The following is a 23816-nucleotide window of genomic DNA, read 5'->3' on the forward strand; positions in this document are numbered from 1 at the left end:
AAAAAGTAAATGTCATAAATATTATTGAAGCTTCTTTTCTCCAAGCAAAATAATTTCATTGCTTGATAGGTGCGATCTTAATTTAAAGTAAAAATTAGGTTACACGGAACAAACGGTGACCTAGGAGAACCCGGCTGCCCAGTCTCCCTCCCCACAAAGATTGATAATTAGACACATGGATACCTGAACCAAAACAGCTCTGCGAGAGCTCTAGAGTCCACGTGGGACAATTTGGAAACACAGTGGAACAAACACTGAGAGTAGTCACACAAAGAGAGAAGGAAAACAGATTCTTTTTGCCTACATCACCCCATCTCCCCGGCCAGCGTTGTTTAACACCAAGAGGGAACTTCCCAGCTATAAAGTTCCTCTCACCCGAAAAGAGCGGGCTGACTGACCAGTTTCCCCAGCCTCTTGGGACACTGCACGAAGGTTCCGCTTCAGTTTCACCCCACCCAGACCTGCAAAGAGCAGATGTGTTGAGCCAGCTAAGAATAAGGAAGAAAAGCAGAGGCTGTTATTAGCAAACATGTAGCAGCAGCAATCAGTGTTCATAGAGACCTGCTGTGCAGAAAAACTCAGCAGATTTTGCCACTGATGAAGCCGAGGGTCAGCACGGCTGCCACGGACCCCGTGCACGTCTCCGCAGCTTCTACCCCACGGGTATTCACTTGCTGATGCCAGCTGCTTGAGTCTCTCCTGCCCCTCGCTGCCCCACGGGGGCCCGGGACCAGCACCCGCAGCCATTGAAGTCTCTGTGGCTGGGCAACTGGAAGACGCCACCCATTAGAGTCCCTGCCCACCCCCGCCAGAGCCCAGGAGCCACGCTCACAGCCAGCTCTAGCTTCTGCAGCTGCACAAATGCAACACATCAGTCTAGGTCCCCCTAGCTGACCTCCCTACCGTGCCTGCTCTGAGGGCTAGCCCCTTCAGCTGTGTACCTGCCCACCCCTGGCCTGACACCAGTCATCGGCCTCTACTGTAGAGCACAGGGGGGAGTGTACCCAGCCATGGGTGATTGCACCAACAACTGGGGCCTTTGCAGCTGCTTGCGGGCCCAGATCAAGCCCTGTCTCCCATCACTGGCAGGGACCCCCATGCCTACCTACAGCTAGCCCCACCAGCTTTGTAGATGTACACCCCAGCCTGAACCTGTCACCAGCGTGCACTCCTGCGGGGAGAGTATGCAGCCACAGGACAGCACGGCGACAGTCAGGTCCTCTGCAGCTGCTAGTGAGCCCATAGTTAGCCCCAGCCCTTGCTACCTGCCCTGGTGCCCATCACTACGAGTGTGTCTGCCACTGGCCCCAGCCATGGCAAAGCGTCTGCAGCTGGCCCCCATAGTTCAGTGGGTGTATGCCACCAGCTCTGTACACCACCACTGCCTGCCCTGATCCATAACTACTAGAACTGGAGGTGCCATTTAAGACCCCAACAGCACTTGCAGCCACTGCAGACTCATAGTGCCCACAAGGACCACATAGTTATTGATGCTGTGGGTCCCCGTGGCCTGAGCCAAAGAGACAGCACACTTCCCCAGACCTGGTGCTGCCACATACCCCCACGCTTGGCACCTTGCCCCCCCAGACCTAGTGGATTACATGATCCAATGTGCCCCCTCCCACAGGCAAAAGGTTTCCTTTACTGAACTCAGTCCATAAAGTCTAAGAGAGGTGACTGCTTCTTCAAATGTGCAGACACCAATGCAAAGCTACAGGGATCACAAAGAATCAGGGAAACATGACACCACAAAGGAATAGAGTAAAACCCCAGCAGCTGGCCCCAAAGATATGGAGATCCAGGAATTGCCTGACAAACTATTCTGCAGATGCTCAGATCACTACAAGAGAACTCAGATAAGCAATTTAATATCAGGAAAACAATACAAGAACAAAATGAAGAGTGCTACAAAGAGATTAAAAAAATTAAAAAGAACCGAACAGAAATTTTGGGGCTAAAGAATACAATGACTGAATCGAAGAATACAATTGAGAGCTCCAGCAGCAGACTTGAGCAAGCAGAAGAGTCAGTGAGCTAGGAGGAAAGCCAATGGAAATTCTCTAGTCCAGGAGCAAAAAAGGAAAAAAAAAGAGTAAGTGATAGGACACCATAAAAAGAAATAATGTATATGTCATCGGAGGTCAGAAAGGGAAGAGATGGGGAAAGGGGTAGAAAGCTTATTTAAAGAAATAAGGGCTGAGAACTTCTCAACTCTGGGAAGAGATTTGAACATCCAAGTTCATAAAGCTAATAGGTCACCTAAAAATTTTAATCCAAAACAACTTTCTTCCAGACACATAATAACAAAACCGTCTAAAAAAAAAAAAACAAACAATAAGACGATTTTAAAAGCAGCAAGAGAAGGAAAACTATCTCATACTAGGAAACCCACATAAGGCTATTAACTGATTTCTCAGCAGAGAACTTACAGGCCAGGAGAGAACGGAATGATATATTCAAAGTGCTGAAAGAAAGTGCAAACCAAGAATACTTTACCCAGCGACACTCCTTTTCAGAGCTGAAGGCCAAATAAGGACTTTCCCTAATAAACAAAGCCAAAGGAATTCATCACCAATAAATCTACCCTACAAGAAACGCTGAAAAGAATCCTTCAAGCTGCAACAAAAGGATGCTGATTAACAACATGAAAACATGTGAAGATATACAACACACAAGGTAAGCACAGAGTCAGATATAGAATCTTCTAATACTGTAGTATAGTGATATGGTAACTACTTAACTCTAGAGTAAAGGTTAAAGGAAAAAGTATTAAAAATAGCTATAGCTTCAACAATTTATTAATGACTACACAATATAAAAAGATGTAAATGATGACATCGAAAACAAAAGGAGTAAAAGCATATAGTTTTGTATGTGATCAAAATTAAATTCTTATCAGTATAAAATAGACTGATATGTATGTATATATATCATGTTTATGTAAACCTCATGGGATTCATAAAGCAAAAATTTATAATACATTCACAAAAGATAAAGAGAAGGGAATCAAAGCATAGCACTATGGAAAATCATTAATTTACAAAGGAAGGCAGTAAAAAGGAGGCAAAGAAAAATGGAACTACAAAATGTCTGGAAAACAATTTCAGAGGTGGCATTAGTACATCGTTGACTATCAATAATTATGCTAAATGTTAGAGGACCGAATCTCCAATCCAGAGGCGGAGTGGCTGGATAGATAAAAAATAAGATCCAACTGTATGCTGCCTACAAGCGACTCTTCAGGTTTAAGAACACACATAGGCTGAAAGAGATGGCAAAATATATTCCACACAAGTGGAAACCAAAAGAAAACAGGTAACTATAGTTACATCAGAAGAAAGACTTTAAGCCAAAAATGGTAATAAGAGACAAAGATGGTCATATAACAATAAAGGGATCAATTAGTCAAGAAGATATAATAATCATAAATATATATGCAGATAACATTAGAGTCTCTAAATTTATTAAGCAAATGCTAACAGATCTGAAAGGAGAAATAGAAAATACAATAATAGTAGGGGACTTCAATACCCCACTCTCAACAATGGATAGACCATCTAGAAAGAAAATCAAGGAAACGTTGGATTTGAACCATACTTTAGACCAAATGGAAATAACAGACACATACAGAACACTCCATCCAAAAGCAGCAGAATAAATATTCTTCTCAAATGCACACAAAACATTCTCCAGGATAGATCAAATGGTAGGTCATAAAACAAGTCTTAGCAAATTTAAGAAGATTGAAATCCTAAGTGTCTTTTCTGACCATAATGGTACAAAACTGGAAATCAATAGCAGGAGGAAACTGGGAAATTTACAAATATGTGGACATTAAGTAAATACTCCTGAATAACCAATGGGTCAAAGAAGAAATCAAAGGTAATCTAGGAAATATCCCTAAAATGACAAAAATGGAAGCCCAACATGTTAAAATCTATGGGATGCTGCAAAATCAGTTCTAAGAGGGAGGTTTACAGCAGTAAATGCCTACAGAAACAACTCAAATAAACAACCTCACTTTAATTCTCAAGGAACTAGAAATAGAAAAACAAACTAGACCCAAAGTTAGCAGAAGGAAGGAAATGAAGACCAGAGCAAAAATAAATAAAACAAATACCAGAGAAATAACAAAATATCAATGAAACTAAGAGCTGGTATTTTTGTAAAAGATAAACAAAATTGACAAAAGTTTAGCTAGACTAACTCAGAATAAAAGAGATAGGACTCAAACAAACGAAATCATAAATGAAACAGACATTACGACTGATACCACAGAAATACAAAGGATCATGAGAGAACACCATGAATAATTATACACCAACGAACTGGACAACCTAGAAGAAATGGACACATTCCTAGAAATATACAATCTACCAAGACTGAATCATGAAGAAATACAAATCTGAAGAAACCAATAAAAAGTAAGGAGATTGAATCAGTAATCAAAGACCTCCTAACACAGAAAACTCTAGGACCAAACTGAGGGCTTCAGAGGGGAGGGGGTGGGGGAATGGGATAGACTGGTGATGGGTAGTAAGGAGGACACGTATTGCATGGTGCACTGGGTGTTATACGCAACTAATGAATCATCGAACTTTACATCAGAAACCGGGGATGTACTGTACGGTGACTAACATAATATAATAAAAAAACATTAAAATAAAAAAATATAAAAATAAAATAAAAAAAGAGAAAACTCTAGGACCAAACATTTAAAGAAGAATTAACCCTGGGGTGCCTGGGTGGCTCGTCTGTTGAGAGTCTGACTCTTGGTTTCGGCTCAGATCATGATATGAGGGTCTTGAGATCAAGCCCCCTCCGGCTCCTGGCTCAGCAGGGAGTCTGCTTAATGATTCTCTTCCTCTGCCCCTCCCTCCTCATGCATGCACACTCTCCCTCTCTAATAAATAAATAAATCTTAAAAAAAAAAGAAGAATTAACCCCAATCCTTCCCAAATTCTTCCAAAAAAGTGGGAAGGAGGGAATACTCCCAAAGTCATTTTACAAAGCCAGCATTACCCTGATACCAAGGCCAGATAAGGACATCACAAGAAAAATAAAATTATAGGCTAATAACCCTAAAGAACACAGATGCAAAAATTCTCAACAAAATATTAACAGACCAAATTCAACAGCACATTAAAAGGATCATACACCCTGATCAAGTGGGATTTGTCCCTGAGATTCAAAGATTATTCAACATACACAAATCAATAAATGTAATATACCACATTAATAGAAAAATAAAAATCATATGACCATCTCAACAGATGTAGAAAAAGCATTTGACAAAATACACAATCCTTTCATGATAGAAATTCTCACAAATTGGCTATAGAATGAAGATACCTCAACACAGTAAGGACATAACATGACAAGCCCACAGCTAACATCATACTCAATGGTGAAAGGTTGAAAGCTTTTTCTCTAACATTAGGAACAGGACAAGGGTGCCTACTCTCTTCACTTCTATTCAACAAAGTACTGGGAGTCCTGGCCAGAGCAATCAGGCAAGAAAAGTAAATAAAAGACATCCAAATAGTAAAGGGAAAAGTAAAGCTGTCTTTGTTCGTAGATGATATGATCTTGCGTAGAAAGAATTGTCAAGACTCCACCAAACTACTGCCAGAACTAATCAATGAATTCAGTAAAGGTGCAGGATACAAAAATCAACCTCCACTAACAACAAAACATCTAAAAAAGAGCCCGGTGTGCTGCAGAGGAACGGCTGTTGCTCTGCAGTGGGTTCAGGCCCCCGGCTCGTTGGTGGCTCCTGCGCTCCTCTTCTCCCCACTGAGCTGCTGCCTGGTGAAGAGGAAGCCATGGTGCTCGGGTCACCAGGAACACGAAAGTTAATGTTGAAAATAAGGTGAAGATCGGTATGGCAGGAGCAAAGCATGTGCCACAGTAGTGGCCTCCAAGTCCGGACTGAGGCCTAGAACAGCTCTCGGAGACGTGGGTAACAAAGTCAGTGAACAACCACAGGCCAAACTGCCTCTGAAAAAGGAAGCAAAAACTTTGGTTCCTGGAAAAGTTATTGCTTAAAAAAAAATCCCTAAACCTCTGGAAAAGGCCCCCGAGACTGTGCTAGAACCAGAGCCAGAAGCAAACCTTTTGCCTGAGCCAATTTTGGTTGATACTCCCTCTCCAAGCCCAGTGGAGACATCTGGATGTGCCCCTGCGGAAGAATATCTGTCAGGCATTCTCTGATGTGTTCTTGCAGTGAATGATGTGGATGCAGAAGATGGAGCTCATCCAAACCTTTGTAGTGAATACGCGAAAGATATTTATGCTGATCTGAGACAACTTGAGGAAGAGCAAGCAGTCAGACCAAAATACCTACTGTGTCGTGAAGTCACTGGACACACGAGAGTCATCCTTATTGACTGGCTAGAACAGGTTCAAATGAAATTCAGATTGCTGCAGGAGACGGTGTACCTGACTGTTTCCGTTATCGATCAGTTCATGCAGAATATTTGTGTGCCCAAGAAGATGCCGCAGCTGGTTGGTGTCACTTCCATATTTATCGCAAGCCAATATGAAGAAATGTACCCTCCAGAAATTGGTGACTTTGCCTTTGTGACTGACAACACTTACGCTAAGCACCAAATCAGACAGATGGGAATGAAGATTCTAAGATCTTTAAATGTTGGTCTGGGCCGGCCCCGTACCCCTGCATTTCCTTCAGAGAGCATCTAAGATTGGAGAGGGTTGATGATGAGAAACATTCTTTGGCCAAATACCTGATGGAACTAACTATATTGGACTACGATATGGTGCACTTTCCTCCTTCTCAGATTGCGGCAGGAGTTTTGTGCCTAGCATTGAAAATTCTCAATAATCGTGAAAGGACACCAACTTGACAGCATTATCTGTCATACACTGAAGAATCCCTTCTAAATGTTATGCAACACCTGGCTAAGAATATAGTCATGGTGAATCGCGGGCTTACGAAGCCCATGACTATAAGAACAAGTATGCCGCATCTAAGCATGCTAGGATCAGCACTCCGGCACAGCTAAATTCTGCACTAGTTCAAGATTAAGCCAAGGCTGTGGCAAAGGTGCAACTTGTAAACATGAGTTGGAGTATTATAGTAACTGCAAATAAAATTGGCACCATGTGCCATCTGTACATATTATATGTTACCTTTACTTACTTTTAGTAAAGTTTGTGGTCCTTTTTACTTCTTATACCTAAAAAAAACCATCTAAAAAAGAAATAAAACAATCCCATTCACGATAGCATCAAAAATAATAAAATACTTAGGAATAAATTTAAGCGAGGTAGTGAAATATCTGTACACTGACAACTACAAGAATTGGATGAAAGAAATTGAAAAAGATAAAAACAAATGGAAAGATATCTCATGTTATGCATCAAGAGAATTAATATTGTTAAAATGTCCATATTACCCAAAGCCATCTATATGTTCAATGCAATCCCTACCAAAATGCAGATGACAGTTCTCATAGAAATAGAATAAACAATTCTAAAATTTGTATGGAGCCACAAAAGACCCCGAATAGCCAAAGCAATCCTAAGAAAGAACAAAGCCAGAGGCAAACTATACTACCAAGTTATAGTAGTCAAAACAGTATGGTGCTGGCATAAAAACGGACACATGGACCAATGGAACAGAATTGAGAGCCCAGAGAAAAATCCCCACATATGTGGTCAACTAATACTTGACGAGGGATCCGAGAATACTCAATGGGGGGAAAGGATGGTCTCTTCAATAAGTCGTGCTAGAAAAACTGGATAACCACATGAAAAGAATGAAATTCTTCTATATTACATTACTCACGAAGACGAACTTGAAATGGATTAAAGACTTAAACATAAGATCTGAAACCATAAAACTCCCACAGAAAAACATAAGAAGAAAACTCCTGGATACTGGTCTTGGCAGTGATTTCCTGGATATGATACCAAAACCACAAACAACAAAAGCAAAAATTAAGCAGAACTACAAACCAAAAAGCTTCTGCACAGTGAAGGAAACAACAAACAAAATGAAAGGGCAACCTATTGAATGGGGTAAAATGTTTGCAAATCATACATTGGGTGAGGGGTTAATATACAAAACACATAAAGAACTCCTATAATTCAAAAGCAAAATCAAGCAATCCCATTAAAAATTGGGCAGAGGAATTACATAGACAGCTTTCCAAAGGAGACATAGAAGTGGCCAACAGGTACATGAAAAGGTGTTCAACATCACTCATCATCAGGGAAATGCAAATTAAAACCACAATGAGCTATCATCCCACACCTGTTAGAATGGCTAGTATCAAAAAGATGAGAGAGAGCAAGAGCTGGCAAGAATGTGGAGAAAAGGGACTCCTTGTGTAGTGTTGGTGGAAATGTAAATTGGTGCAGCCACTGTGGAAAACAATATGCAGATTCCTCAAAAAATTAAAAATTAAAAATAGAACTACCCTATGATCCAGCAATCCCACTTCTGGGTATATATCCAAAAGAATTGAAATTAGTACCTCATGGAAATATCTGCATGCCCATGTTTACTGCAGCATTATTTCACAAGAGCCAAGAAGTGGAACAACCTAAGTGCCCAGCAACAGGGGAATGGATAAAGAAGACGATTTATAAATACACAATGGAATATTGTTCAGCCATGAGAAAGAAGGAAATTCTGCCATTTGCAACAACCTGGATAATACTTGAGGGCATAATGCTAACTGAAATAAGTCAGACAAAGAAAGACAAATACCGTATGATCCCACATACATGTGGGGTCTATAAAAGCTGAACTCAGAGAAACAGAGTAACGTGGTGGTTACCAGGTGCTGGTGTGTGGGGGCCATTGAGAGATATTTGTCAAAGTATACAAATTTACAGTTACAAGATGAACAAGTTCTGGGGATCTAAGGTACAGAATGAGATTATGGCTAATAATACTGTATTATATACTTGAATGTTGCTAAGAGACTAACTCTTATATGTTCTCATCCCCAAAAATCAATGGTAATTAAGTAACGGGACAGTTAGCTAAGGATATGGTGGTAATCATTTTGCAATATATGAATGTATTAAATCAACCTTTTGTATATTGTACAGATTATTGAGGTTTAAGAATCCGGATATTTTGTAACCATCATTAGAAAAATGGATTCAGTGAAATGTCATTACTTTATGCTAAAATGACTGGGCAAAAGGCTATCGGAGAAAATGAGATTCATATGGTCACAGAGTATTACCCAAATGTGACTTCCTAGTTACAAAAGTAAAATGAAACCTTTACATTTGTAACAGAGAAATCTGGTGATCAAACTTAATACCACCAATACCAGGACAAACTGACAGTACCTATACCCTAAGGCGATGCACGGAGGATACAAATTCTCCTGTCCATAGACGCTAGAATAAATGATAGTTTTGTATCAGTGTTAAATTTCTTGGATTTGTTCATTGTCTTGTGGTTATATAGGTAAAAGTTGTTCTTTGGAAAATCATTATTTGATGAATCATCACGTTGTAATGCTTTAAATATCTTACAATTTTATTGGTCAATTCCACCTCAATAAAGCTGAAGAAACATTATAAATAAAATAAATATAAATCAATGAAAGTAAAAATGGGCATAAATTGGGTTAGCCAGCGCTTCTAAACTAAGATGCCAAGATATTTAGACGGCATAAACTAGAGGTTTATACCGCCACTGTTACCCATCTGTTCTTAGTGCATAACCTGTACCTAGCGCGATAGCTTTGGATATATCCTTGGTCACTTAGACCTTGACTCATCTGCTAATGTAGTGTAAAGAACATGGACTTTTTCACCGGAAAGGTGTGCATTAACGTTGACACAGTTACACAGTAGTTGTGAGGTGGCTTGTGCCTATTGTTTGCCCTCGTTCCTCGGCCTCATTCTCATCAACAAAATTGGGATAAAATGGCTACCTTGCAGTGTCCTAAGGGATTAGCTGAAGTGTATGGAAAATGTTTGGCTTACTCGAAGGTGTTTTGCTAAATGTTAGCTGTTTCTCCCACTGACATTAGTTTCAGGTGCTGTCCTCTCCCCTTGTGGCAGCTCTTGCCAACTCCCCAGAAGAACACATGCCCACACGTCTACCCATTTCCTAGACCGTGCAGATCATAACTGAGGGACTCATTCAGAGCAGCGGCCAAGACAGAACCGTGAGCGTATGTAAATATTCACAATCTGACTTGACGACACCTAACTGCAAAGTTAGAGCCTACAAAACGAGTGGGAGTGAAAAAAAGAGGTCTCATACTAGGGCTTCTTTGCCTCTGAGATTGTGTCCACACCGTGAGGTGACACTCTTGTCTCCTACCAGTGCCGTGAGGGTCACCAGGACGTGGGCACCGGACTCGGTACTCCGCTTTCCCTTCCCAACCCATAAATCGTGACGGGTTTGGCCCGTCACATGCAAAAACACAGAGAATCTCCGCCCCACTGGGGCAGAGCACACCTTCGCTGTGTGAATCCACCCTTTAATACGAAGAAGATCGATAACACAGACGCCAAGAGAGCTCATTTGTTTTAATAGTCAAGCACAGTTTTATTAATTCTTCCTAGGAATTATCTCCCAGGGTCCCGCCCTCCCCACAAACTATTCAAATACAACAGCTACAAGTACTCAAATTTCATAAATGCAATATTGCAAAAGCAGGGGAACTAAGAAAAGCCTTCATAGCCTTGAGATTAAAAACAATGCTTAATCATGCTCTCAGTCCCTGATACTAAGCGCTAAGTACTAGAAGCCAGAAGAGCTGTGCTGGCAGCTGGCAGCCGGCGGCTTGGGAGAAGAATGGAGTAATGACGAGCACTCTTACACTCATTTTTCATCTCAGAACCAGGGTAACACAGGGCAGGGCTCTCTGTCCTGGTAACTACGTTGGTATCAAGGTAAAAAAAAATCCTGGAGACACGTGTTCAGAGTAACAAATGGAGTTGGTTTTACTTGTGCCACGGAGGTTAGAGAGGGCCAAGGTTCTCAGACTCCTTAGAACTGTGGTTCTGCCTCCCGCTCACACTCTGGTGGGAAGAACTGAGACTGTGAGCACCAGAGCCTGAAGTCAGAGTAATAGCACAATAAAAATTTGGTGAATGAATGAACAGATACCTAGGGAGCAGCGTGAACAGGCCAGACCCAAGTTTCTCTGAGAAAAAGCCTTGCTGGGACATTTTGGGGACACAACATGCCCACGGCAAGCCTGGCTTGTCAGGACGGACCTGCAGTGACCTGCGAATCCCGGGAGCCCAAAGGAACAACCGAGTTCTTACTACTGCATCCCGGTCCTCTGAATGTGCCCAGCCAGCATCAAAATTTGCAGCCAGAATCTGAGATTCATTGCCACATGGAATCAACAGAAAATGAGTAGGCGTAAGCCCCCTTCAATGACATTCAGTACATACAAGACTAAGGAATCTGGGGCAGAAAGTGACCAGGGTGAGACCCTCACCTCTCCCCTTCCCTTTTGCCTTTTTTGCTTTCTCTCACTCTCCTCCTGTTCTATTTCCCCCTGCTCTTCCCTTTTCTCCTAACCCAGTCTTGTGCCCTGCCTCCGGCTTTCTTCTCTTTCTTAATCATTACCAAAGTTAAGTAGTTCTAAATATCTGTGGCTCCACGGGGTGGGGCAAATAAAGCTATTTTTAGTTTCCAGAAATAAGAGCGGTTCTAAGAAAAAAAACCCAAACCCTGTTTCTGGCCACACTAACAGTGATTTAGAGACTCTCTCTTGAACTCATGGGTATCTAGAACGTTCTACTGGGTGTGAATTCAATACCTACACAGTAAGCTGGGGATTTTGGTTTCTAGGACATCAATTTGATGATGATGATGAGGATGATGTAACAATAAACCAGTAGTCACACAAATAAGAGCCATTTTGTGTGTGTATTTAAATAAAACAAGGGGTAGATGCTATTTAAAGCAGCTGGGCATATCAGATACATATTTGTCACAATTCTTAGTTTAAGGCTTTAAAGTATTTCTATCCGGGCCTTGTATGGTTCTAAATGTCTTTTCATTCATTCATTCAACAAACTTTCACTGAGTATCCACTCTACCAAGCATCATTGTAAATGCTGACTAATACATAAATTAGCAAAGCTAAGCTGGAGTCTGCCCCATGGCCATCCTGTCACTCTTAAGTGTTTGCTCTTCTCAGCATATATTATCTCCTAAGTATTTGGAAGATTTCATTCACTATGACAGTAATGATACAAAGATAACACAAAACGGAAAATGAATGGCCACTCCCTGGACTGTTGCTTCTTATTGGGAGTATATGAACCCTATTTCTGGTGGCCTGGTATCACAGAAAGACCACCAAACCTGGGGCCACACGAACTAGATCTGGTCCACGCTTCATAATCTTCAGGAAGTTACTTCACCATTTTGAGTCCCTATGTTTTTCTTTTTTTATCCTAAATGCTGAGTCCAGGAACCCTGGTCCTACCTTCCTCTGGCAATATTGTGAGTGAAACATGAAATCACGTTTGTAAAAGTGCTCTGAAAACCATAAAGCCCATACAAATGCAAATTATCACTATCAAACAATCTTTAACACATCTTTCAGGGAAAACCTTCCCCTTATAGATTCATTTTCTCTCTTTTTTTTTAAGGCGGGAACTTACATGATCAACTAGCATTATTGGGTTAGGTATTTGGCGGCATAACCTGCATTGATCTCATGGGAAGAGACCAGTTAGAAGTTTTCCTTGTTGAAAATGAAATGCACTCCCCGGGGGCCAGACTCAGAGTTGGAGATGCACTGTTTACTGAGGGTTTCAGCCAAGGCTTCAGGTCCGCAGAGGAAGACTCCTATTCTGGTACTTTGGGGGGGAAGAAAGGAAAAATAAAACCGTTTCAGGCTTTTGGATGAGACAGACTACACAGCACGTGAGGGTATTTCCTCTTGACTTTAGGCTCTAGGGCAGCATCCCCCCTGCTCCTCTGTCTTTTCCACTATGGGCCCTGTTCAGATTACCCTGTGGGAGAGTGGTTCAGCCCTGTTGTGGGGACAGTTGCAAAAGGCAGTTGACTTCCCTTGGAAATAGCCCTCGAGGAGAGTTTCTAGAAACCTCTGCCACACAGAAAGTGGTGAGTCTGTGGACTAGTTCCTTTCAGGGCTCTATATCCCCAAACCCTCTCCAGCGTCTAGAAATCAGGAACAAACCTGCTTTCGGTTCGAGGACTCTGCCAACGGCTGGGCGGGGCTTCATCCCTTTCTGTTTTAGAAGCTAAAGCCTACTTCCTCAAGGTGTGGTCCCAGACCAGTGGCCTCCTAGTCAGCTTTTTAAGAAGTAGATTCTCAGGGGCGCCCGGGTGGCTCAGTCAGTGAAGCGTCTGCCCTCGGCTCAGGTCATGATCTCAGGGTCCTGGGATCGAGCCCTGTTCAGCGGGGAGCCTGCTTCTCCCTCTCCCTCTGCCCTCCCCCTGCTCATGTGCTCTCTCTCTCTCCTTCTCAAATAAATAAATAAAATCTTTAAAAAAAGAGAATGAAGGTTCTCAGGTCCCGCTCCAAACCTACTAAGGCAGCATCTGCTCTGTGAAAGGACCCCCGAGTGATTCGTATGCTCGCTAAAGGATAAAAAGCAAAGGTGTGAAGGGTACATTTGTGGTGATTTCTTAAGTTTATCACGTGTTCTAGCAAGATAGAGGGACCCCTCAACCTTCCAGAATGGGTAAAGCTTTAATGAAGGCAGAGAGGACCCTAGGATGTCTGGCAACTTAACGATTTTAGACCCAAAAACTAAAACTGAAAGTGGGGACTGTATCTCCTTAATGATAAAAGTCTAAATCGTATTGAATTAAAAGAAGTAGCTATGCCAGTGAGATTTAGGAGCTGAAAGGAAAGAACTGAGTTACGGCCCCACTTGGGAGAAGCAGGGTTCAGAAAGGCCCCCCCACCCCCAGCATCTTTCTATAGAATCACTGTCCAGGTAATTTTGGTGTGATCTAAAGCCTCCCTCGTAAAGTGATACGTATCTAGAAGCTTTTATTGGGTGTGAATATAGTAATCTGGGTATTTTTAGTTTTCAGAATACACAAATCTAGCTGTGCTTGGGAGCTGTTGCTTTCAGCAGACCGCGAGCCTTAAGAACCCCTTGGTGGGGGATGGGGGACTCCTTACTTTGGGTGTTGACCTGCAATTGTCTTGAATTCATTATCCCAGTTGGGCCGTCCATACAAGGTCTTCTGTTTCAGACCCGTGATCACATCCTTCTCCTCGTCGTGGTGCACGGCAAAGTGATCGGCCTGTCGGAAAGGACATGAATTCACAAAAAAGAGACATCCTCTAAGAAAAACACAGCTATATTTCTGCATCTCACAAGCCAAGCTCTCACTACCCATTCTAACCATATATATATTTGAAGGCGAGAAGGTACACAAAGATGGACAAACTGGGTCTCCTCGGGCAATTTACAATCTAGAAGGGCAGACCTTGAAGTGCCAACATGAAAAATCCTAGTCGTAGAATCGGGTATCATGAGTGCCAGTGGGGAGGCACAAATATCTCACTGAGAGCAAAGCAGGAAGGTGAAATGCAAGGGTACAGGAGGATTGAAGGTTGGCAGCACTTGGCGTTGGGCGTTGAAGGTGTGGGTAGGATTTAATTCTCTCTCACTGCTTTTCTCTCTGTTCTACACGTGACTTTCTCCCTTTGCCTTAATAGACTCCCACTCCTTTAGGAGAATCGCTAAGAACTGAAACAACCACAGATTAAAATGCACTCATATTTTGGCAACATAATGAGACAACAAATCAAGCCTAAAGCTAGTCTGTGTGTGTGTGTGTGTGTGTGTGTGTGTGTGTGTGTGTGTGTGTGTGTATACATAGTCACATGCTGTTTTCTGCTACCATTCTAGGGGGCCTCAGTTCCAACAACAGATATTTTTCATAAAAGCGGTTAATTAAATTTATTTAAAACTTGAAACAGATTTTAAATTCACCGGACAGTGGATGGATCATGGAGGACATTAAGAAGGGTGACCACGCTGGTTTAATAATCCTGTAGGAACCAGTTTTGCAAAGCAAAATAGTTATTCTTCAATGCAAGTAAATTTCCCATTTAAAAAACTGTGTCTGGCTTTTTAAATAATAAAACTGCAAAGTAACTTATATATTATAGATTTTTTCCCCCTGGGTTTCTTTTTTAATCAAATATCTGTTGTTGTTTTGTTTTTAAATTGCAGAAATGGAATCTTGAAATCCCTTTTCTTGGAGCAGCAATGTTCACGGTCATGTGTTCCTGGATCTGCATTTGCAACAAGACTCATTCTAAGACTCGGAGGATCTGTGATGAACAATACACCAAAACCCAAATGAAGAGTCAGTTTTCACAATCCAAGGTGCGTGTGAAAGATGCTGAGGATGGAGGAGGCAATGTGTGGCCATGACCAGCTGAGACACCGGCCAGGGATAGGCAGAGACTCTTGCCTTAGCTCCTCACGCAGGGGGAGCTCATGCTGCGTCTGCTGCTTCCAAGCCAAGTCATTGATGTTTGCTTATTTAAAAAGATTTAGGGGCTCCTGGGTGGCTCAGTTGGTTAAGCGGCTGCCTTTGGCTCAGGTCATGATCCCAGGGTCCTGGGATCGAGCTCCACCACATCAGGCTCCCTGCTTGGCGGGGACCCTGCTTCTCCCTCTGCCTCTCCCCTGGGCTTGTGCTTTCTCTCTCTCTCTCTCAAATAAATAAATAAAATCTTTTAAAAACAGGAAAGAAAGATCTTATCCCCTGGGAATCATTAACTTGTTTCAGAGTTTCTCATCCCCAGCACTTTTGACATTTGAGGCCAGATAATTCTTTGTTGGGGGGGCTGTCTTATAAATTGTAGAATGTTTTCATTGTTCCATGTCCCTGGAGGGAGGGGGGTGACACACACACACACACATATATAATGTGTTATGTATTATGCATTATATGTTATATCACACACACATATATACACATACATATATGCTATATACACATATACATACACACATATGCACACATATATCATCTTCATTAAATACATTTTGATTTATTTATAAATGATAATCATGAACTAATGGGAATTGCTAAGAGTGTAGGCTCTGGAACATTCTGCCTCTGCCTCTTACTACTTGGGTGCCCTTGGACAAATGACCTAACCTGTTCTGGGCTTTGGTTTCCTCATCAGTAAAGTGTGGATAATAGTAGTAGCTACTTCATAGGGCTGTTGTAAGGATTGAATTAGACAATCTATGTGAACACTAATAAAAATACCCAGCACATGGTATACGCTTAATAACTATGAGCAGTTATTATTACTACTCACTAAAAGTATTGTGCATGTTGTTAAATACACATAAACATAAAATTAAAGGAATATGTATGTGTGTAAAGATGTAAAGATAAGAGGTAGAGATAGAGAGAGAGGCATAAAGAGAGGGAGAACGACTACTAATATTTTCTTCCCATTACCCCGTGGATTGTCTTGTCCAGCTGGTTCGAGACCCCTGGTACGAACACGACTCTAATAAGGTCAAAGGCATGGCTCTTATTCCCCTGTGACTCCTTAGGTTCCACAAATACCAGCTTTGAATCTAGTTTCAGGAGTCTGAACATGTGGGGATACTGACTGAGCGTGAACGGGCCGGGTCACCCACCTCCATCAACGGTTCTTGGTAAAAACAGTACACAAAACACTCCAATAACCAAAGGGAAATCAGTCAGCTCCGGGCACTGTGGGAAGGACCCGAGAGCTGGGATCTCGCCCTCACCTGAGACTCATCCCAGCCCGTGAGATAGATGTTATAGCTGAGGAAGCCGGCGTTGTTCCTCTCCTGCATCTGGGTTTCTAGAAGCTGCAGCAAGTCCGCAAACCACTCAAAGGCGTGCGTGTCCCGGCACAGCCAGTAGAAGTATATCTGTAAGAGCAAGAGATCATGAGGCAGATTATAAGTAAATAGGCCTCATCAGAATTGACATATGGATTTCTACCCCCCCCCCAACTTTTTCCTGCTGCTCAGGACACCTAGAAGCACAGGTTTTTAGAAAGCTCTGGACGCTTCACAAGCTAGCTCACATGAATCCGCACAAGCCTTCACCCTGTGGGCAGTAAACAAAGAGCTTGGTCTCAGAAATGCATGGCTGAGGAAAACAGCATTAGCTCGCCACTTTCCCTCGGGGTCTGCTCTTGCCCACCTCAAATCCCTGGCTTCCTCTGTACCTCCTGTCAGAAAAACCAATGAGATCCAGGCTAGCGGGGGTGGCCACAGCACTACTTCGCTGCCTGCTAATGCCAGACATTGCTGAGTTCCTAGGAAAAGAAGCCGCTCTCCCCATACCTCCTCCATATAGTAAGGAGAGAAAGGGGAGAATAAAAAGTCAACGTACGCTCAATGTCCCTATTCGAGGTTATCTCTAAAGTTATTCGGACGACTCATGTTTTATTCAAGATGTCCTTTATCGGGCAATGAAACCAAATTTACCTGTGGCAAAAAAATGTCCTGGGAATTTATGCTGGGGAGATACCCATAAGAAAGTAATTAAAAGTTTCATGAAAGGACGTGTCTCCTGCCCTCCCCTTGCAAAAAAAAAAAAAAAAGGTATTGGGGGGACTGGGTAAGGAATCAATATCTAATACAGGATGATAGAAAAATTATTCTGTATCCTCTCAATGGGACATAAAGAGATCATTAAAAAGGATCATTATAAAGCCTGTGACAACACTGCAAAAACACTATGTTTTGCATGCATACTCAATATTTACAACTTTCTAAGAGTATGTAAACATGTGGGAAAATACTGGAAGAGAATCCACAAAAAGAGTAGCTACTGCATTGGGGCTGTGAACACTTTCTGTCCCCACTTCCTTTCTTCCCAATTTCTCCTAACGCTATACAAGTGCAGTATATTCCTTGTAATAATAGACCTGCTTATCTCCAAGCACATTTGACTTGTCCAAGAGCCCTTTTATGAGAAGTCTGTCTCTCTGGAAGCACCCGGAACTGGTCTTCACTTCCTTTGGTCTCCGCCAGGCTCTGCCCGGAAGGCTCTCTCTCGCCTCACTCGGCAGAGTGTGTGGACACCCCAAGCCCTCTGAAAAAACGAAGGGACTTACCTTTTTGAGCCTCAGATTGGTGGCGTTATTGCAATATTTGTACCAGACGGACTTGAGAATGGATGCAAAGGGTGTGACCCCGATCCCTGCTCCCACTAACATCACCACCTCGTAACTGAACACGTCTTCACTGGCTGTGCCAAAGGGCCCATCCACAGCTATCCTGGGGGGAAGCGTGTGAGGAGGCGGTTACAGAGCTGCCTTGCACTTCAGACTAGGATGGGGTACAGCTTCTTACTGGGGGTGTGCAATATGTCACATCAAACTGGGACATATCTTCTATGAAATGGCTTTCAAGTAACCAACTTAGTGTCAACATTGTGGTTGGAAGTAAGAAGAAGAAGTTTTAGCTAACTGAAAACAGTTGGTAACTCTCAGCGGTATTTTTTTCATCTCTCCACGCTTTCACCTACCACACACACACACACACACACACACACACACACACCAGGGCATCCCACAGTTAAAATTCCTGCTTACATTGCACACTGAAGTAAAGCGAGAATCTTCTGTCATGGCATCTTGTAAATTTAATATCTCCACTTTTCATTTGTCTATTCATTGAGTCAACCAACAAGCTTTTCTTTAGCATCGACTAAGTGCCTGGCACCATCTCAGGCATGTGGGAAGAAGGCGGCGAAGCGAATAATATACGGCATTTACCCTCAAATAACATACATCAATTAAATTTTAAGAATATCTTTGATACACTATAACTTTGTTTGTTAGAAAAGTTAATGTACCTTGGCCTTGACCCTTACATATTTAAAGGATTTTGGAAATATTCATTATTAATATTTGATTCAAGTATTTTATATTTCACACAAGATTTATAAGTATATGCCTAAACGCACCACACACATAAAATGGGAAACACCGAGATAGCCACCTATATTTGTAGAACTTGGGTGTTCGCTCAGACCCAGGAGACAGTGTAGTGAGAAAGGGGAGCTATTTGGTGACATTTTTCCTGAACTCGTACACTTCTGTAAATATGAGCTTCGCACTTACTTAGGTAGTTTCCAAGCATCCTGAAACTCCTGCTTATCACAGCCACAAGCATTGAAAAGTCCTTCCGTCCAGTCCCCAACGATACGAATATGGATGCTAAAGAAGTCTTCCTCAGGGGCGGAGGTCAGTGTGAAAGGGTGCCACTCCAGCCTGGACACCTTGGGGCACTTGACAAAAATGTATTGTCCCACCTCCATCTTGAATCCCTTCTTCTTCATCTGTAGCTCAATGGTTTTGAAAGGGTGAGTGACCACCTATGGAACAAAACATGTCTCTGGAAACTACAATTTCCCCAAATACTTACTTGCCTTTTCAGTGTCCGTATGGACAAAAGGCTGAGCTAAGATGCCCCACCCACATCCCTTCCTCAGGCCCAACGTGGCATTTCCTCGAGCAGACGCGTCTCTCTCGTTGCGACTTGCCCTCAGCTGGAGTGCATGGCCTGCGATGAGCAGGGATACAAAGGCCTGGCCCCTCTCCTCAACTTGAGACAACTCCCAGACGTCATCCCAACGCCCCCACTCCCTGTGGGATCAGCCGAGGCTGCAGGGGCCACCAATGGAGGGTCATTCATTTCCTCCCTGATCCTGACTGTTCTTCCTTTTACAGGTTCATCTCCTGAGAACACGCCCCAGTCAACCTTCTGTCTGCAGTTCTCTGTCTCAGAGTCTTTGCCAGGGAGTCCAGCCTAAGACACCAGCAACTGTGATATTTTTTTCTCCAAGAAGTCAAGGCATGTGCTATAAACAGGAAGAAGAGATGGCTGCCTACTCAGCCTTCCTGTCTCCCCAGGGCATGATTGAGAGCCTTGGCAGCTGCATAGAAGAAGGAGACCCATTGGCTGGGTATATAGCAACATCCCCCAAACCAAGTCAAATGTACTGGTTGATCTTTGTCCTGAGTCACACCTTGAATTTGCCTGGTCGCGTGCTTTGTGTTTACATTTCTACCCACCTGGGAAGTGCACCATCCATGTCTCCCAAAGCCAGGCCCCACCCACCCACTGCCATCCTCACTGTCCGTGTGTACAAGTGTTGATGACAGCTTTGTTTATAACAGCAAACAGCTGGAAACAGTCCAAACATCCATCAGCTGGTGAGGTGGTAAATAATTTTAAAAAACAAAGCAGCACAATGAAAAGCTGTCATTACAATACAGAGAGCAATACAGCGTTTCTGGGACGATCTCTGAGATACCCAGGACTTTCTATGTACAACTGAAAAACAAACCAACGGACATCAAGGAAAAGAAAAATCAATAGAAACAACATAGCAGCTCCCTCCATGTTGACTGAGAGTGCCAAGCTTTTCTTTCCGCGAGTGAGGAGGGGTAAGATGGGAAATCCTTTCGATAAGTATTGCCAAGCATTTGCAAAACTTGTGATTTCACTCCGTCTTAAATGATAAAGCAGTACACAACATCCTTTCATCACTGAAATAAAGAACCTTAAAGCCTCATTTTGAAAACAGAAAATAAAATTGACGAAAATTCTTTTGAAAATGATGTTCACCATGTTGCAATTTTGTATGGTGAAAATACTTTCTTCCCCTATTGTAATTTTGCTGCCACGGGTGAAATTGGGATTAAACTAAATAAAATGCACTTGCAGAACTGACCTTGGCATACTTTTGGATGACACCTTGTTTCTTTTCTTTTCTTTTTTTTTTTTTGAGAAGAAAATGAATATCTGTTTTTATGAGAAGAAAACGAGTATCTATTTTCTCCACAGGAACACAAATTTGCCTTTAAAATATGTTCAAGGGAAATACTTGCCTGCCTAGTCAGGTCTAGCCTAGTAAGGGAAATTTTGTGGCAGCCTTTTTTGCTCTTCTGTGGGCCTTTTCTTCTAATACAGTCTAAGTATCATAAAAGGAGAAGTGCGGTAGCTTCCTATATTTCAAGATTTCCAGTGCCAGCTGGCCTAACTTTACTCTGGCCTTCCACGGATGCCAAGACAGAAAAGCTAGGGTGGCTGGCAGGAAGAATTCCTGTGTTTTGCAAGAACAGCCCGTAGTAGGCTTCTAGTAAACACTTTCTGAACTGTATTGAGTTGAATTCAATTTTATTTCATAAAACTAGTTTTGTCTCTTGTTTCCTGAAACGATAACCAGGAGTTTCTATTTCTATTTATTGAGTTGGATATTTATTTAGTTAGTAATGAGAAGCAGCATAGAAGCGTGGGGGTTGAGGGGGGGGGAAGCCGCCATATACCTGGAGTCGACAGACTCACATCTAGATGCATTTTAGTTACTAACCTCCTTGAGACTTTGGGTCCTTCAACTCTAATATTCTGTGATTACATACACAGCACAGAAAAGGAGGTAGAGGGAGACCTGGAAAACGACCTCAGCCTCAATCGGACCTGCCCTTGGCTCTCTGGTTCTTTTCCCATCTGAGTATTTAAGGCTCAGTGCGTACCCTTTTGAACTCATGTGTCTTGCTTCTTCACTCTTACCTGCTCACATCATCACTATATGCTCCCCTCCTCCTCCTCCTCTCTCTCTCTCTTCACACACACACACACATACACACACACAGAGAGAGAGATAGAAAGAGAGAGAGATTGATTCGTGCATACAAAACAGTCAGCTTTATTTTTCAACAGAAAATGTTAATTTGTACTTCCCCCAGTTAAAAGGTCCAACCATTTGATTATCAAGCTAAGTATACTGACTGAATTCAATTGTAGGGCTTCTCTCTACGTTTAATCAAAAGAAACCAAGTGAAAGAACAGCTCTGACCAATGCTACAGAGAACTTGGGTAAACTTGTCCATGATATAGTTAGATGCTATTAGTAATTCTTAAACCAGACAATACCTTGGTGATGACCACCTTCTGTTGAGATCGCCAAAACCGTACCAATCTCTCACAGAGATATAGAAACATGGGAGCCACTATCCATTTCCACGTCTGTAATCAGAGCAGAAAGTGAAAACAGGATGTATTAAGGGGTAATAGCTAATATAAGATTAATGGGAACAAAACATTTTAGAAGTCAAGTTAATCTTTGTAGGCTTATTTAAATATTTGATATCCAATTTGTAAATTTCTTATACAATAGAATGCATGAAAAATATTGAAAATTAAAATAAATTTTTTAAAGATTTTATTTATTTATTTGAGAGAGAGAGAGAACAGAGAGAGAGTGAGAGGGAGAAGCAGATTCCCTGTGAGCAGGGAGCCCGATGTGGGACTCGATCCCAGGACCCCGACATCATGATCTGAGCAGTAGGCAGTTGCTTAACCAACTGAGCCACCCAGGCGCCCCGAAAATTAAAATAAATTTTTGAACCAATAGAAATGAGCATTCTCCTTGGCCACATTGGGGAACTCTACCTATAGTTTAAAACTTTCCCAAGAGGAACTGCCCACAGGAATGGGATTTCCTCCTGGTGTTGCAACAGCAGTTGCAGTAACCCCACAGCAGAGCAAGATTAGTTTCAGAATTAACATTTCTCTTGTTGCATTTCAGCAACACCATATTTTTTTTAAAGATTTTTTATTTATTTATTCGACAGAGATAGAGACAGCCAGCGAGAGAGGGAACACAAGCAGAGGGAGTGGGAGAGGAAGAAGCAGGCTCATAGCGGAGGAGCCTGACGTGGGGCTCGATCCCATAACGCCAGGATCATGCCCTGAGCCGAAGGCAGACGCTTAACCGTTGTGCCACCCAGGTGCCCCTGCAACACCATATTTTTTAATGCAACATTGCAGCTGCTTTCGCTCAACCATGTAGTCAAAATTTAATCTTTTGCAAGATAAGAAATTTTGTGCAAGAATTTACTGTTTCTCCAATATGCTGGTAAGTGCTAGAACCTATGCAATGCACCTGCCGAAGAGGGACAAGCCCAAAGATTTTCAGATTTCTTTAGATTCCTCTCTCTCGTCAGAATCTTCAGTGTTTCACAACACTGGAATTACCCTGTAGTATTATTGGCTATATGAAAACCTTTAGGATTAAACAGATCCATCCAGGGACTCAGTCAGTTAGGTCCCTAGTTTGATACCTGAAGTAGTAAGGAGCTTTAGGAAGTGATACCGTTTAAAAGATGGCGTTTCAGAATAGAGTCCAAGAAAGAAAAAGAAACCACAAAGGGCTTCCTACAGTCTCACGTATGATCTTTCCTATTAAATGTTCTGAAGAAACTTCTGTTTGGAAGTTGAGAGCACGTGAATGTCCCCACCTCTAGCCAAAGTTGAAGGCTATCTGCCTCAAAAGTCAGAAATATTCCACTGCTGGCCATTGTTTTCACAGGGCAGGTTTTTAAAATAGGCTGGCAGCATCCATCTCTTTCCTGGGTGCCGCAATGGGGCTCCATTGAATGGAGTGAGGTGTTGGACATCGTCTCTAATCCCAGAAATCCAGAAGCTTTGAGGTAGGTGCCTGTTAAGATAGTAGTACCCCGATTCCAGCTGTCTTCAAGGAAATGTGCCTTCCCCTAACCCATAAGAGGACCTGCAATGTAGTTCCTTCTTCATCTTCTCTATCGATGTGTGCATGTCGTGGGGGCAGTTTGTTGATACATCTGGTTGCTTTCACTAATGAGCAAGGACGCTTAAAGATGTTAAGTCCCTGGATAGCAGACTGTATCTTAGAGGAAGAAAACTCCTATGTTAAGAGAGTAGGAAAAAAGAAAGGAGAAAATGGGGTGGGGCATTTGCCTTTACATTATACCATGCTTAAAAAAATAATAATCCTGTTCAGAAGCCCTGTACCA

The 23816-nt window shown here is 42.3% G+C and overlaps 1 protein-coding gene and 1 pseudogene across 1 annotated transcript in view; one reads left to right on the plus strand and one right to left on the minus strand.

The window, feature by feature from the left end:
• The first annotated feature begins 2644 nt into the window (after window positions 1–2644).
• LOC103668316 lies at window positions 2645–7013 on the plus strand (annotated as a pseudogene).
• Window positions 7014–10524: 3511 nt separating this feature from the next.
• LOC103668228 (cytochrome b-245 heavy chain) overlaps window positions 10525–23816 on the minus strand; it is a 34349-nt gene continuing 21057 nt past the window's right edge. Inside the window, exons 8-13 of the mRNA XM_008696457.2 lie at window positions 21916–22008; window positions 19098–19351; window positions 18087–18249; window positions 16744–16890; window positions 14130–14254; window positions 10525–12828 (exon numbers count right to left, since the gene is read on the minus strand). Coding sequence (XP_008694679.2) covers window positions 12702–12828; window positions 14130–14254; window positions 16744–16890; window positions 18087–18249; window positions 19098–19351; window positions 21916–22008 — 909 coding nt within the window. The 3' untranslated portion in view covers window positions 10525–12701. The remainder of the gene's footprint in view (window positions 12829–14129; window positions 14255–16743; window positions 16891–18086; window positions 18250–19097; window positions 19352–21915; window positions 22009–23816) is intronic.

This window comes from Ursus maritimus (genome assembly GCF_017311325.1).
Source record: "Ursus maritimus isolate PB19 chromosome X unlocalized genomic scaffold, ASM1731132v1 scaffold_X1, whole genome shotgun sequence".
NCBI classification, from domain to species: Eukaryota; Metazoa; Chordata; class Mammalia; order Carnivora; family Ursidae; genus Ursus; species Ursus maritimus.